The 17403-nt window shown below is 45.0% G+C and overlaps 1 protein-coding gene across 13 annotated transcripts in view; it reads right to left on the bottom strand.

The window, feature by feature from the left end:
• The window catches only part of KCNMA1 (potassium calcium-activated channel subfamily M alpha 1), a 773098-nt gene that overhangs the window by 213650 nt on the left and 542045 nt on the right, over positions 1 to 17403 (bottom strand). For all 13 annotated transcript variants that reach the window (XM_040242344.1, XM_040242341.1, XM_040242343.1 and 10 more), the window contains exons 11-14: positions 17105 to 17210; positions 15293 to 15375; positions 11708 to 11777; positions 5609 to 5764 (exon numbers count right to left, since the gene is read on the bottom strand). In XM_040242344.1, the coding sequence (XP_040098278.1) occupies positions 5609 to 5764; positions 11708 to 11777; positions 15293 to 15375; positions 17105 to 17210 (415 nt within the window). The remainder of the gene's footprint in view (positions 1 to 5608; positions 5765 to 11707; positions 11778 to 15292; positions 15376 to 17104; positions 17211 to 17403) is intronic.

Below are 17403 nucleotides of genomic sequence, written 5' to 3'. Positions count from 1 at the left end.
TCACCCACCTCTCTCCCAATCCACACAGGGTTGAGCCCTGCTTCTCATATGCCTCCCTCACCTAGATGAATACTTCTGGTCTCCAGAGTTTACACACCCATCAGCCAATAAGAATTGCTTGCTATCTCCCAGAAGCACCTACTTAAGTCAATCAGCTTCACCTCCCGAATAGGCCATGTGTAATGCCATTTCCTTCTTGAGAGCCTGTTCATTTTCCCACCTTGACTCATCCAAGCCTAAGTTAACCCCTCACCTGTCTTAATGCCATGACTTCTGCCCCTATAGAGCTGACCAGAGAGAAAGGCCAACAAAAGCCACAGGACAGGGCTGTGCAAACACGTGCCCAGACATCCCAGTCAGAACAGAAGCTTCTTGAAGCTTATGAGTACCTCTTAGCCATAAGGATAACAGGGTTATTACCACACTGCTTGGAATATAGAAGGTGCCTGGGGCATCTCTATTGGATCAAGAGTTTCCATAATATAAACTACAGAAAGCTAAGGTTCCCTCTTATTGTTTATCTTATTTCTTCTAGAAATACCCAAGGATGGACTTGGAACCACCATTCCTGGTTTGACATGTGAGTTTGCCAATTCCGAGCTTTACTTTCTCACACAAGGGGCTAAACTTTCCTTAACCCACAGAACCTGTCCCTGTACAGAGATAATGAAAATAAGGCCAAGTTTGGATGGTTTGTGAAAATTAAATGAGACAAAGCCCATACTGCATTTAGCATAGGGCTTGGCACATAGTTAGAACCCAAAATAGTCTAGCTAGTACTAAAGATTCTTGATTTCTATTTCCATCTCCTAAACCATAATGTTTTTATATATGCATAGACACAAACACACATATATACATAAATAGAACCCCAAAGAAAGGTACTGAAAACAATTCCCTTGGCTACAATTAGTACTTGGACTCTGCACTGCTGTCAGTTTATCCCAGTATGACAATGCCAATACTGAACAAATGGTTTCTACATACAGCAGAGTCCACCTCGGCCAAGATACAGTCTGAGGGACTTCCCGGGCAGTCCAGCAGCTGAAAGACTCCACACCCTCAAAGCAGGGAACTAGATCCCACACTCCACAGCTAACGATCTCACATGCTCCAACTAAGTCCTGGCGAAGTCAAATTAATAAATATATATATTTTAAAAAGATACAACCTGAATCACACAGGCCTGATTTCCCTAGTGCTTCCTTATTCAGGAATAGACAATGCGATAGAAGAGACTGTTATGTCATCAATCTTCAGTAAATTTCACCCATAAATTCCAAATCTTGTAAAACAGGGAAAACAAAAGAAGTGCATCATGTGTTCCTCCAATTTCATAGTCGATGTATTCAAATAAGAAAAAGTTATGGAATACATACCATGTTTTAGGCTGTATGTGTGTGCGTGTGTAAAATAGTAGATTAGCAGAGCTAAAATCATCGGTGATCCTGAGAACAATTTAAATGTGCTAAATTCGAGGGCAGCATGGATTGAAAAGAAATATCAAGAGTTAATCACTCTCTAAAATACAACACCCACACACATCATTCAGCATGTCCAAGGACAGCTAATCCTAGTGAAAATAATAGCACAATTCACAAAGACAGCAGGTCAAGCCCCAGCTTGAAACCAGATATTTTGAAGACAAAGTTTAATATTACATGGCAAAACTCTAAAAAAAATTTTTTTTTCTAAATCAATGGATCTTAATTACATCCAACTGAGGATGCCAAGGAGAGGATACACGTGGCCACGTATTCATGGATGAGGCAACAGCAGATAAGCTAAGTAGTTCATTTGTCTTGGTCGGCCCAGAAGATGTTAGGAAGATATTCATTTGAACCTGACAAGCAGGTGGTAGGAGATCGGACAGCAGTCAATGAACAGGATGTTCTGAGCCCGATTGATAACATAGATATTGACAAGTCCCAGGAATCAGGGAACTTGCCTGCACTCGTTCAAGGCATTCAAGGGTGAGAACTGGGTCCTGGTCGACAAAACGCTTCACCTGCGTCATAAGCAACAAGCTGCTGGGCCACAAGACCCCTGAGTGACCTGTCTGAGCTGCTTTCATAAAAGGTACTGACTTATAACGTTAGGTTGGATTTGTTCAACAAATCCCAGCACACGAGAAACTACACAGGCCATGTCTTGAAGGTTAAGTGGAGCAAATTAAGGACAAATAGTCAGAAATAAGTCTTTAACAGCAGTTAGGAATTCTTAAGGAAACTTAAAGGCTTCCCCAGTGGCTCAGAGATAAAGAATCTGTCTGCAATGCAGGAGTCACAGGCTTGATCCCTGGGTCAGAAAGATCCCCTGGAGGAGGGCATGGCAACCCATTCCAGTATTCTTGCCTGGAGAATCCCATGGACAGAGGAGTCTGGTGGGCTACAGTCCATAGGTGTCAAAGAGTCAGACACAACTGAAGCGATTTAGCACACACACACAAGGAAACTTAAGGAATTCATTAACCCCAAAGATATAAGCTTGGAGAAGGCAATGGCAACCCACTCCAGTGTTCTTGCCTGGAGAATCCCAGGGATGGGGGAGCCTGGTGGGCTGCCGTCTACGGAGTCGCACAGAGTCAGACACGACTGAAGCGACTTAGCAGCAGCAGCAACAAAGACATAAGCTAAAACTATAAACAGATTCCCCAAAAGTTTAGATCAATTCAGAGGAAGGCTTTCAAGGGCAATGACTTGGCACCCTAGGGCAAAAGGTCTTTGAAAGTGCCCTTGCTGTAGGGATAAAGAGGTGCTCCCCGGTATTTTCTGGTACCCCAGGGGTGGGTCTCTTTGGTATCTTCCATTTATCACCCTCACTGTCAGGCTTGGCTTTTTGGCCTCATGCATTCCAAAAGCCTGGTGGACAGTCACTGTGACACATGATTCCTGTTTCACTCTCGTCCTGTCTTCTTTCAGCAGGGTCAGGCTACAACGGATTCCACAGGAGGAAGGGACAGACGTCATATCTGCCCAGGGCCAGGAAGAGGGTGAGCTCACACTCCACCTTCGGCTTCCAGACATGCTAAGCTTTCTCAAGGCATCAGGTCCTGCCGAAGCCTCATCCCACCTCCCTCCATCCCTACAGGCCTGCCTCTCCCCATGGAAGATAAACTCTCTACCACAGGACCCAAGGGACACTGCAGAAGGAAGCCATTTCTGCAAACAGTAATCCAGGTATAGATTCTCTTTTCCATGCAACACTCCAAATAAGGCTTTGTGACCCCTGGAATGTGAGACAATATATAAAAGATACCAAAGAGAGCATCATTACGGTGTTTATTATGACCTAAAAGAAACAAGGATCTGGAATGTGGAGGATAAGAGACAAGAGCACGGAGACAACACTGCAGAATTGGGAGCATGTGCTTCAGATTGTCCTTATTTCAAAAGAAAAAAAAAACATATCATTTGTTACATACACTTGTTATATACAGGTCATGTGCCTTAGCAAATTCCATCACAAAGATCACCTGAATGTCAGAGGGTGAAGGTCATATTCAAAGAGCTACCTCCGAACATGGAGGGGTTGGCCCTGGACACAAATAACATGATAACACGACCCTGGGAGGGAAATGTGTTCTGAGTTATACCAGGGCCTGACAAGGCCTCTCCCACAGGCTCTTCCTAAATAGGAACTTGGCAGTGGGATTAGCAAGGGCTGGAGGGGACATCCTTGGCTACAGAGGTGAGGCCCTTTAGGGTCTTGAGGAATTTGGACAGAAGTTCTTTCTCCCTGCTGGTAATAACACTGAAGGATCAGTGTCACATCCATTTTATTAATTTTCTTGACAGGCAGATCTAGTTTCCACGCAGGCACCACAAAATCAAAACATACGCATGTCAAGTGCCCCATGTGGGGTGGGGCCCTGCCAAGGCCGTGTTCCATCAACAACAGGAAGCAGAGCCCAAGTCCCCAGACCATGTGTGCTGGTCCTGTGGGTAATTCCCTGCTGGAAGAAACCACCAGAGCTTTGTTGGACAAGCCAGAGGAGCTTGCTTGGTGACAGTCCTTTATCCTGGTCTGGGCTCCTTGTGTTGAATGTAAGAGCCCTGGAGGACACCAGGCTACATCTGGCTTTGAGGCTTGTCTCTGAGTCCAGCCACAAAGACCTCCCTGCTGCCTCTATTTGCCTGCATTCAGTTGTATCCAGGCGGGGACTGGCAGCCTGGATTAAAGGAGCCATTTAAAGAAAAGCAATGTCCTTATTTGTGAGCTGGGTCTGAGCCAGGATTCTGCAGAGTTGAGGTCTCTGGGCACATAGTAAAGTAAAGGATATTTTCATCAAGGCATCTGTCACTAAAGTGATTGAAAGGACTCCAGGATGATTTGTTCTTTTCTGTAACGTTAACTATAAACTGGCTAAATAATGTAAATGAGTTGGGCAGAGAGGGTGAGGTCTGAGATCAAAATCCTATTCTAAGTCACACAACTTATGGATGCTGAGAGTGAGCCCTGACAGGGGGTTAGCTCATCACCTGCATCCCCATCCTCCCTACCCACCCCTGTCTCTGCATCCAGGGTTACTACCAACTGCTGGTGGTGGAGACAGCAACAATGGCAGCAAAAGGCTAGAGAGTTCACACCTTTGATTTCAGAGTTTCTGGCCCTTTTGCAGGATCTCCTAGTGACTGACTCATTTCCTACCTCAACCATTAGCAATTCAGGAAGCGGAATGTAAATAAACGAATAACAGGGAGGAGAATATAAGGCTAGATCTTGAGCTAAGGCCACCAATGCCAAATCAAGGAGGCCTAGTCTAGACAGGATTTACTGTGCTGGTTTGCTACCTTGTCTTTCTAGGCTAAGCAATCCAAGGATAAGGATCACCAAGAGCTCTCAAAGCCCACTTAGCAGAGTCCTGGGTCCTCCACCCAATGTCCTAGAAACACTCCTGGCCTGGCCTGTGAGGACAGAGTTGGGTATTCCTTTGTCTGAATTAGTCCAGTGGTCAGGGGCCACTTTGGGGACTTTGGAGAGGCTGCCCAGTCATCCTAGGGGGTTAACTGCTGACCGCCCGATGAGTATATCCAGACCGCCCATCTCACGGTGTAAAGGGCCCTGTGGCCCAGGACTCAGTTCCTCCCTTGACTCTTCATTCAAACAACCATGGCATGTCGGCCCTGCTGGCCTCCTTGATTGTGCAGAAATAAATAAATGAATTATGTTGTTGGGGTTTGGGCTTCAGCACAAACACATGGTCTGCATTTATCCGCACAGTGAGAGGTCCAGCAGCCACTTGATGTAAAAGAGCAAAATGATAATTCTTTTCTTTAGGCGCTCTGGTGCCATATGGAATGTATATAAATCATATTTTTGTTTTAACAGCGGAGGCTTTGTTGATAGATAAACATGTGGTTTATCTAAAAAAAGAGAGAGGATCGTGCTTTGAACAATCATTTAATGGCCATGGATGTGCCAAATAAAAATAAAAACATAATTTTGAAAGAAGCTGGCCTTGTGCCCAAATCTGTAACAAGGAATTTCTCCTTAACCAGAGTGGTTAAAGCCCGTCGATCTGTTTTGAGTTTAAGTTGTGCTCTCTACTCAACCCCACGACAAATTGAATCCGGGGCTAATGTGCTCTAATCGGATGAGACGTTACCTTTATGAATGACCTCATGGAGAAGAGGTTGGCGAGCATGGTGGAGAGCCCTTGAGCCAGGCAGCTCTGGGCGATGAACCCCAGCTTCAGTTCTGCGAGGCAGATTGCATCATCCCCCTCTTTCCAATTCCAGCTCGGGATGTTTAGCAGATGGGCCTGCAGAAACAAAAACAGGTATGAGACCTCACTTTGTTAAATGTTCAATTGCTTAAAGTCTCCTCCGGGAAATGCAGCATTTCCCAACTGCTCAGGGTCATCCAGACTCTGCCTTCCTTTCCCTTGCCTGGGTCTGGTGTTTCCTGCTTTATTCAGCTCTTCTGTGCATTAGATCTCAGTCTCCCTGCAACTCTGCTTTTGCACCTACCAAGTCCAAGTCTTCCCCTTGGGTTTGTCACTGAGCCAACCAGAGTCCAGAGAGAATTTCCTCTTGTGACAGACACATCAACCTGTGCTACTAGAATGTCTGGCTAGGTTGTTCTAAACTGGCTCTCCGAAAAACCTTAAGATTGTCAGACGCCTGTATATTTTAGATTTCTTTTTTATCTGCCTTCCCAGATCTCTCGCTCTATGGCTCCTGAGTTTGAGTGAGCATCCAAATCAACTGAAGGATTTACAAACTGCCACCCTTGCCCCCACAGGTTCTGACTCTTTGGGGGTGGGGTAAGGTTGGAGAATTTTCATTTCTCACAAGTTCGAGGTAATGCTGAGCTAGGAACCATTTTTTGAGAAGCACTGCCCTAAATTATCAGGCATGTCACAGTGGAGACATGCTACAATCTCTTGCAGATGGACTGATCCTATTCACCAGTGAGGTCAGACCCTGAAACAAGGACCCAGCGGCATAATCATCCAATTATTTTAAAGTGGCATGAAGCAGAGAGTCAGAGATAATACACTAGATGAAAGAATTAAGGCTCAAAAGTTCTCCAGAGTTGGAAAATGGGCCAAAGAAACAACCAGAAAAGATTCAAAAGGCCTTAATGTCAAGTACAGCACTTAGGTTTAAAAAAATCAATTATATAAATCCAAAATGAGAAGCCTTTATTTGGCAACAGATATGAGGGGACAGGAAAAAAAAGTGTTTGGGTAAACTAAAAGTCTCCAAAAGAGGCCAATTTGTGACAGATTACAGAAAAATCCAACGGTAGTTTGTCAGAAACTGTCTCCAGATCATGGGACATATGAATGTCCTCTTCTGCTGTGAACTGGCCAGGCTACTTCCCCAGCACTTGATCCAGCTGTCAGATTAAAACAGTCAGATTTGAAAAGAGAAGTTGACAACTGAATAACTCCCAGAGAAAAATGACAGGCTTTAAGACGAGACATGGTTTCTAAAAAAACATCTTTTGAAGAACAGTTAAGGGAGCCAGCAGCATTCAGCCGGAAGAAGCACCACACCTCCAGGAAGACAGGATGGTTACCTGTACATAGCTCAGGTGCTGCTGTGATGAGGAGAGACCAGGCCTGTCTTGCTTTGGTCCAAGGGCCAGAATTAGGAATGACTGACTGCTGTCTATTATAAGAAAGAAGCTTTTTGGCTTGTTTCATAAAGGTAGTTTTTAAGGATGTAATTTGCCTAATAACTGGAGAAAGTTACCTCCAAAATTGCAAGATCTTTGTCCCTAAAACTCAGTATGCATTTCTCCAAGACTCAGTAGATAGACTTATGCTCTGCACAGGAGGCTGAGTCAGGCCCTTCTAGGCTTCTACTAATGCCAAGACTCTATGGCCCTGAAATGACTATTTCTCTCCAGGTATCAGCAAACACAAGGAGCACAAAGGAGGAGTCCCTTCACTTTCAGGGCAATATATGATGGGCGTGCTACTAGAAAGAAAAGACTCCACTGTGGAGCCACGACCAAGTCCAACGGCTCCAAGCTTGGCTTTCAGAAATACCACTCTTGTGAAATTCCCTCTTACAAAATCCTGTTCTGTAACAAACTTGTGAATCCTAATCCAGCAATGTTTACTCCTGGGAAAGCTGACTGTATCCTCCCCAATGAAAGCAGTTAAAATAGTCCCATGTGTGGGCTATAGCAGATGGGAATTTCTGTCAAGCTAAGTATCAGAGACCTTTGCACATCACAGACTCAATTCCATTAATTACCCTGCCCTTTATCCCATTTCTCTCTCTATCCTTCACTGGCTTAAGAAGCCCATTTTTCCCCTTTATGTCCCTGGCATCATAGAGAATACATCAGGCTAAGTGGAAAACCGCTCATCTGCATGAGCATCATCTGAGAAGAATGAGGAGAAATTAAATCTAAGTCATGAACAAATAAATCATCAAGTGTGAAAGGAGATGTGGGTGGTCCAAGTTCCAGACAGACACCATGTGACCTTCATGGCACCTTCAAACAAATAAAAAAATCTTTTTAGATGGTCTCTCACATCCCCATGTGCCAGTTTTAGGATTTTAGGTCTTGGGTCCCTCGTGTACCCATCTGGTATTGAGTTCCTTAGACATGTTGTTACACAGAAATGGCAAGTCTGTTTCACTTCTCAGCCTTATTTGGCTATCATATCTTCTCCAATTGTGAGGCAGGGAGCCACCAGGGACCTGCTAAAGGTTGGAAGGACTGTGTTTACCTCCCCGCCCCCCACACACAAAAAAGAGAATGATCCAGGAATTCAACTTGTTTGCTTCTGGTGACTCTATATTTTTTCATTTTAGGGAAAGGTGGGTCCAGTGGGAGATGCCAGCATATTACTATGTAGGAGTCTAGAGGCAAATCCTTTCTCATCTGGAGAACCAGCCCTGCTAAGGCAGGATGAGCATGACCAGTGCTTTCCTCTGTTTGAGATTAAAGGAACATGAAAATAGGCTGTTCTGGAAACCAGAACAAACAGATTCCAGCCCCAGTGCCATCTCTCACCACACATTCAACTTTGGGGAAGCCACCATGATGAAGAAGGTCATCTCAGGGCAAACACTTTCACATTTCTGCTCAAGTGTAAGGATTTACAGTGAGAAAGCTCAGAGAACTTCCATCTCCATTGGGCCACTGGGACTTGGCTTCAGGTCATAGACAAAGATCTCTTTTCCTAGAGTCTGCTGGGGACATTTTAAAAGTCCACTGATAGTGAAATCATCAGGAGTGAGATTTTTCCAAGATGTCATAAACCATCCTTTCCTTCAAGAGTTTTAAGCCATTTTCACTCAAATAAGAAAACAAAAAACAAAAAACCCTGCACCATCTCCTTTCCATGTTGGGGGATGGTGAGGTTGAGGGTTTCTCTCCTTGAATTCTACTGGGGTAAACAGATGGAATTTGGAGACCCTCAGTCCTTCTGTAAGTCCTACTCAGAGGAACCACAGTTTGGTTCAACAGCCTGTGGCTCGACTGAATGAGAGGGTGGCAGTTGGCAGTTCTGCCTCTTAGTTCACTGTCTGCCAAGTGACCATGAGTTATACCCATCAGAGATGCTCTGTCTGAGACAGAACTTAGGCCCACTGTCTGCAGTGACACTGGGATACTGAAATGCACAGATGGTTAGGGAAGGGAGGGAAGTCGCTCAGTCATGTCCGACTCTTTGCGACCCCATGGACTGTAGCCTACCAGGCTCCTCTGTCCATGGGATTTTCCAGGCAAGAATACTGGAGTGGGTTGCCATTTCCTTCTCCAGGAGATCTTCCTGACCCAGGGATTGAACCCGGGTCACCAGCATTGTAGGTAGACGCTTTACCATCTGAGCCACCACCTGATCGTTAACTGAGGATTAAATGAGATAATGGATGTCAAAGCTCTTTTAAAGCTGTAAAATATGACACAAATGTCTGAGATTATGAGAAACTCAGAACCAGTTTTATACAGAAAGAAGACCACTTCCCTACATCCCTAGATCCTAGAATACCACCATCAACAGATCATGGGGAATTGAAGTTCTTCCTATTTTAAGGTTGGTATTCAATTATGGAATTAAGTATCCTCTGGAATACGCTGACAGTCATGTAAGTGTACATGCATGCAACAGGTTCTTTCCCCAAAGCAAGTTTGTTTTGTTTTGGTTTTTTTGAAAGCAAGTTTTAATGGATGGAGATCTTTTGGCATCTAGTTGTGGGTAAGGAGAAAGTGCTAAGAAATGAAGAAAAGTAATATTATAAAGGTAGCTAGGAGGATCTTAAAAACCAGCAAAATTGTAAAGCAAGATGAAGAATGCCTATTTGCAATTCTACAAGGAATGAGATGACAAATAATGACCAGTGGACTTCCTGTTCTTTCTCTAAAAGAGGAAAAGGAAATTAAAAGAGCCCTATAACAAAGTCCCTATGACCCATTCACTCTCACACACACTACACATAAGAACAAAGTCTTATAAATGACTTTTACTAACTCTGAAACCCAAATAGATTGGGGTGGTTCTAAACAAAATGTGTTTTAAGCAATTAATCATGGGTCGATTGATCTGTTCATCACTGTTTCCGAATAATGACAAGGCAGAGGCTGTAAAGGGCGATCAGCTTGCCCTGATCATGTGAATACTGACCAGTGACATCTGGACCCTAGGTCCACAGAATTACTTCTGAGTTTAACAAGAATCACAGAACTGATATTCTCCTTAATTCCTTGAAGATGCTATATCAGCACTCATTGGAAGGAGAAGAAAAGGAACTGACATCCTTTTCTAAACATACAACATTCATTTTCCTATTCAATCTAAATTCAGCCCCAAATCTAAACAATTGCTTAAGGCACTCCCACACTAAATGAAATTTCAAATCACAGAGGAAGGAGGGAGAGGTCACAGCCTCGAGAGCTTTCACCAGCCACAGCCTTGTTCATGAACTTCACCTCCACCTACAGGGGCTGCTGTCTAAAGACTTCTTCAGATTGGTGCCAATGCGTTACCAACATCCTCACTTTCTCTTTAGTGTCCTGGGTTTTCCAGAGACAAAGAAGTCACTGTGACCTTGGGTGCCCACCACCCAACCCACTGGCTGGAGCCCAGTATAGTCTGCAGGGGAACCACCTCGGAGGGCTGGGCGGCAGTGGGCCATGGGCAGCATCCCAGTCACTGCCAGCAGGCTCCGGTCCACAATACCTCCGAAGGGCTTCCACACTGCAAGAGGGGACAGCGCTCGCCAGCAATTAAGAAATAATGGCAGGGCACTGGCACATTTGGCAGAATAGAGTCCTCTCTGGGTCACCTGACTGCCTATTTCGTAGGGAATATGGCCCATAAGACGGGACAAACGCTCACTCACAACCCAGCAGGGAGTCATTCTGCCCAGACAGGACACCTGGCGGCAGGTACTGAGCAGCCTCCAGTTTCTCCTAACTGGTTCCACATCAAACACAGAGAGACGCCACCTTCCCTCCCCCAAAGCTGTTTTCCTTGGAGTCTCCTGACAGCCAAGCAAAGGAGTACTGCCTCTGAATGAGAGACAGGATTGTGGTTTATGGAGAAGGAATCATAAGAAAAACAGCGTGGACTTCAACACTGGTTTTCTTTCTGATCCCCCCTAAACTGTAACACTAGGAAAATCCCTTTATGTTTAATCTCTGGAGAGCCAGCTGTTTTCCTGAATTCAACTGTGCACATTCTCACCTTGAGTTTGAGAACTCCCGTGTTCCACATTCTCCACCCAATGCACGGTCCACCCCCTCAAGTTCACCTGGTCTCAGGGAGAAAAGTGCCCTCACTTACCTGGGACACTCTCCACCTTGACTGCAAAATCCCTGAGCACATACCATTTCCATGTGGGCTTAAAGGAGTCAGGCCAAGTGCTCACCAAGTAGTAGGTATTCGTTAAATACCGATGGAAGAAATGAGAGCAGCACACAGGAATGGAGGTTGTTGGAATGGAGTCTAAGGACATATTGATATTTCTAAACCCAGGGGACCAACAAATGTTTCCTGAATAAATGAGTCACTATGCGAAGAAGTTTCCCTCCAGGGACCACCGGCAAACAAGGTGTCTGGACTGCAGAAATGTCCCGGGAGGCTTTCACCCGTCACTCCTTCTTCTCCAGGTCTCTGGATGGCACCGGTGTGTGTGTACATGCATGCACACACGAGTGTGCAGCTGGACCTCATACTCATGAGAGCTTGGACCCCGCCTGTCCCTCTGAGCCTGGGACAGGCTTGCTGCCCTACCTTATTGTGATATTGCAGCATCTGAGTGATGATTCTTATCTTCGGGTGGTAGTTCTTTATGGAGATGACTCTGAAAGAGAAGAGAACAAAAGCTGAGCCTGGGTCTGCCTCACCCTTGGAGTCTGATGGGGGGATTAATTTGATTACATCCAAATGCAGTGACTATGGGGCCAGCAGCCAGGGCCTTCAGAGGGGCTGCAGGCACTGGGCCAAGTTACACTGTGTTTCCACCACCATATCCCATGGTCGTGTGAAAAAGAAATCGCAGAGCGGCCATAGACGCTGCCTTAGACACGAAAGAAGAAAGAGATCCTGTGATGCCATGGTGACGGCGTGTGTGTACTGGGCATGGGGGGTCTGGGGCAGTGTGTCACGGGCTTACTGCCTACCTCGGCATCTAAATAAAGCAAGTTCTACTCGTGGGGCCAACAGAGGTTTGCCATCTCACATACCCTAGGGAGGAGCCCAGCAATGATTTGCTCTGAGTTCAATATTCCAAGTTAACAACATGAGGCAATGTGACAAATCAGACAAGCGGCTGACAAATGATTCTAATTGCCATGCACACATGGCCACTCTCACAGAAATGGTTTCTGAGCAGCACTCTTAGGAGGGGATCCGTGACTCAGCCTTTGATAGTTAATAGCATCTAGATGACGACTTTGATGCTGGTTAGATAAGTGCCAAGGCCTTGCGGAGGTCGTGGTCTGCTGGAAAATTCCCCCGAACTGCTCGCAGTCCATATTTAGTATTAACCACGGCCTGCCCCCATCTCAACCCTCCCTTCTGTTCCCTATAACAATCATGATGCTGAAAGGGGAGGGGCTGGGAACAGAGGCCTAGAAACACCTGCATACTGGTCCCAGCTGCTCTACTAACAAACGGGGTGACCTCCAGGAAATCCCTGGGCACTCTGGGACTGTTTCCTCATCTGGACACTGGGGGCAAGGGTACCTGCTTTATGTATCTCACAGGCTTTGGTACGAGCAGCACATGAAAAGCCAGATGTGAAAATGCTTTGAAATCATTAAAAGCTCTCTCCATGTGTAAGTTATGGTTTTTGTCATTACCGACTCTGTCAGAGGTGACATTGTACATTTCCTTCTGTGACAAGGAAGGCTAAAGAATGGAATTCCACAAAAGGCCCACCTCCGAAGCCTAATCAGAAATGCAAGTGCATTTATCATGACCACCCCCACAAACTCCCCACCAGGAAGCGCTCTACGCTTCATCCCCTTTTGTGCAAAGATGGAGAGAAAGCAGCCAGGAAGCAGTTTTGTCTGAAAAGCGACCACTTGTGAATTTAGGAAATGGATCATGCAGAAACCTCTCCCTGCACAAATTCACCCTGGGCTTTTACACTTGAAGGATTTCATTTTATTTTTGAAAAAGTGTTATGTTGGCCCATGCTTATAACTCAAGGACTTTGAGCCTCTGTCAGCTCTCGGAATTCAGTTCACAGCATCAGCCAGTTTTCTGCATTAGCTCATTTCAAACGGATCTTTGACATTTTAATTTCAGAAGGGGCAGATTGGTCTCATTAAACTAAGGAGAAAGGAGGATTATACAAATAAGGGAAAGACAGAGCCTATTTTTTAACCCTGAGCTTCCCACTTCCTTCAGCTGGCTGGGCCTTAGTTCTGATTCTGGTCAGCGGATGGCTTAATCACACTTCTGATACTACCTTCATTCAGTCATTTTTATGCCTTGGCATAAGGTGCCCTATACGTCTTCATGTTAACCCTACTGTCGTCAGGGCTTAAACAGAATATTGTGAAAAGAAATGCCCACTTTGAAACTATTATCAATTATTCACTTAAAAAGTAAAATAAAAGGCAGTACCAGCCCCAAGTTTCTCCATAGGGTCAAAATATTAAGCTTCATCTTCTTTCGGTTTTCCATGTGACATTTTGAAAAACAGCGTTCTTTAAAAGCTATAATTTTATCACTTTAAATGACGCAAAAATGTGAAGGCTAGAAATCCTAGCTCAAGGAAACAGTCAAGTGATACACCTTAAGCTGGGGCCACTGTGGTCACTTGCAGCTGTGGCCACTGTGGTCACTTGCAGCTGTGGCTGGTTAGGGGACAGGCCCAGATGTGGAAGCAGGTCCCCATTGCACCAGTTCCCTGCAGCCTGGGAAGCCCTGTGCCTACAGGAGTTTGTGCATTGACTCTCTTAAGATGACTGCACCACACATACTGTCAAAGAAAAGGGAGCAGAAAGAGCACACTGGGCCAGACGTCACTTGCCAGACACAAAGACCAGATGCTGAGAGGAGGACAGACGTGCTCCCGAGGAATTCCGCCCCCTCACTGATGGGAAAGCTCATGGCCCTTGGGACCACTGAGGAAAAGCCAAGCCAAGGAGATGCGAGCACTGTAGTGGTGCAAAGGCAACGTCCCTAGCCTCCACCCCAGGTAAATTCCCAGGACACAGGAAACCAAGCTGCAGGGAGAGGGGAATCTTGGTCTAGACCCAAAGGATGGCTGTTCACAATGAGCCAAGAGTTCCTGGGAATCTAGTGGGAGTGAAATGTTTCCTCTTAGTTCATCTCTTCTCCAGAAGATTCTTTTTATGATCCCCTCCCAGTTCTCTTAACTACTCTGCAATTTATGCTCCAGTCGAGAAGAATCCAAAAAGAACTTTGACTGTCTGGAGCAAAATATCTTATCTTTCTGGCAACTGCATAGCCCCAAGATGTCTGGAACATGGGTCTATGTGAAGAAAAATGCGGAATAATTTTCTCCTGAAATGATAAAAACAATAAGGAGCAGAAGTTGGCCTGAAAATGGGCTTAGATGGGCCTAGCCTATTTACAACAAAGGCATTGGGCAGTGTTTTCCAAAGACTGACTGCCACTCCCCCACCCCCACCAGGAGGCGTTCTGTTAAAAAAAAGCCAGGTGGGGAGGGGATTGTAGTCAAATAGGTTTAAGAAACTCTCTACAGAACATTACCTTAGAAATTCATATGAGTAATCAAAGCACTGAGGAGGCTTTCAGTAAAGAAAACTATTTCATTTGGGGAAACTGGTTGAAACAAGCCAATTGCTCAACAAACCCCTCTTTGTGGGAGATATTAATCAGTGTGCTGTAGATGCACCTGGAATGCTCTAACATGGGGCTCCTCATTTGGGGCCGCACAATTTTCTGCTACAGGGGGCCATCCTGTGCATTGTAGGATGTTGAGTAGTAACCTTGGCCTCTATCCACCAGGCATGAGCGGCACTGTCCTCTAACTATGACAACCAAGGACACTTCCAAATATTCCAAAAGGCCCCCTGGTTTAGGCATATTCCCAGTGAAATCTATCTTTCCTTTGCTAGTCCTGCACCCCAAGTCTGGTTGTGAGTCCTCATATCTTTTAAGGCTGAGCTTTTGGTTGGCAAAGCCTTGTGTCATTGCCTTCTGCACCCACCACAGCCTCAGTTCCCCCCACCCTGGGCCTATGCAGGTGGTGAGCTAGAAGGTGACTAATGAGGAAAGAAGGTCCTGCAGAGACAGTGCTCTGCAGAGGGACCCAACAGAACAGCAAGTGGCCACGGAGCACCCAGCCCAGAGCCCTCCCTGCCTCCCTGAGATTACCTCATGATGTTGGAGGCATCTTCAGCGTCAGGGTCTGCGCAGTATTTATTGGCAAGGATGAGGCACGCATCTGCTGACTCTATCTAAGACACCAAAGAAAATCACAGAACACAAAAATATGAATAGCCATCCTTGGTTGCAGTCTCTCTCTGCTGACAGCTCTGGGGGAACCTGGTGCTTTGCAAGGAAAAGAAAAAAATAATAATCCTGAGAGATTATAGTTTTTGTCAAAAGTGTAGGTTGCAAGTTCTTGTTATGGTATAAACATTTCATCTTGTTGCTGTTGGAAGGGACAACGTGTACCTTGGCAATTACACTTTTCATTTTGCCTAGCTCTTACACAGAAGCTTTCTGTCTTGAGGTAACAATTAATTAAGGCTTTCAGTCCCTCTCCACCTCCTTTCCTCACCATCTGCACCATCATCCTAACTTTTCCAATCGGGAAGTGGTGTTAGGTGGATGAAACCCCTTCTCTCAGGCTACCAAGTTAACTGAGTCATTGAGGATTCAGAAATTTAGACTCTTAAGTCCTTCATCTAACCTTTTTTTCACATCTTAAATGTGGAAGAAGAGGAAATGAGAGCCCTAACTCAGATAACGGCTCAGTACTGTTTAGTATTCAGTTAGCATTCAGATATTCAAAAGACAACAAATCTGAGTGTGAAATGATATGTTACAGATGACCTTGAAAGACAACCTAAAGACTTAGCTAAACATGTGCCAACAGAAACTTATTCCTTTGAGAGGATCACAAGTTGTGCTAAGAATCATTTGCAACTAAATCAGGTCCATGGACAATAATTATTTCCCCCAAGTTCTCATAAGATTTCACATTAGACATAACTTGGATCATGTCTGGATAATAGTAACTAGACTCTGTAAGTGAAAGAATTCCCATGCTGGCTCTGGTCTGTCCTATTTGGGATGTTGTGCTTACGACAGCCCATTTCTGCATTTGGTGGGAAGGCATGGTTTCCTCCATGGTATGTCAGAAGTTGTCTCCAGTTTTCTTTCTTTCATAAAGCGAAGAATTTGCCCAAATTCTTTTGGCTTATTCATGCTTGCCAATTACATTATTTACTGAATTATGTAGTGACCGCAGTAAGCACTGAGATGTCAGTGGATTCAGAATATTAATCTATCCCCATTGGCATGCAAATACTGAACATGCTTACAAAAGCCATAAAAAAAAAGTAGTGGATGCCATTTTGCTATATCCCTTTCCCTTGTAAGTCTTAGGTGTGTTTATAAGAAGATTCTAACTTAGTAGGTTCTAGACAGAAAGACCAGCTCATTACCAAGTGCTGCCAGATATCTGCATGCTTAGTTTTACACCTTTAGTCTTTGGTGAGGAAAAAAAGGAAGCTCAAAATGTTTGATGGCTTGGGTAAACTTTATTTTATACTTTATCCTTAATGTTCCTTCCTGATATAAATAACAGATTTCAGAGCTATGCTGAATCCAATTTAAGTATTCAAAATGGGGATGAGTTGATTGCTATGTCATGTATGATACCACTGAGTCCATACAACTGGTCTGCTTCCCTTAGCAGTGCTGATATTGAGGGGCCCAGTGATGTCTAGCATGTTATGTACAAGCAGTCCACGTATGGAATGCTCATAGCTGGTCTACCAAGTGCCAGCAGAACAAAGTCCTGGGACCAGGGCAAGGGTGATATCAAGGTTGGTAGTATCTGATTTATTTTCTAAGAGCTTTGGAAGGGACTCTTGGCCATGTCAGGAGGCATGTCCTGTCACCCCAGTCACACACCCCTAGATGGAATAAAAGCAGAAGTCACTCCTTCCTTCTTACCTTGACTCTCGCAAGATCATGTGGATTGAGGACTGAACCCTGATAAAACTCCACCTGAGTAAAATGCCGTTTGAACAGAGCTTCCAGCTCCAGGTTAGGGGAGATGCTGTGCAGGGAGGGAAGAAACAGCTGTTAATATAACAGAGTCAGGTATTCAGCCTCCGTGGCCTCCCTTCTCTCCAATTTCCATAGAGAGAGAAAAGGCTTTCACCTTCAGAGCACCCTCTTTCTTGCCATAAATAAGAGGCTCACACTGAAGAGAAGTAAAACCTCAGCCCAGCTGAAAATCAAAACCAGTA

This window comes from Oryx dammah, unplaced genomic scaffold, assembly GCF_014754425.2.
Source record: "Oryx dammah isolate SB20612 unplaced genomic scaffold, SCBI_Odam_1.1 HiC_scaffold_6, whole genome shotgun sequence".
NCBI classification, from domain to species: domain Eukaryota; kingdom Metazoa; phylum Chordata; class Mammalia; order Artiodactyla; family Bovidae; genus Oryx; species Oryx dammah.
The sequence above is the reverse complement of the archived record's forward strand: the minus strand, read 5'-3'. Positions and strand labels throughout refer to the sequence as shown.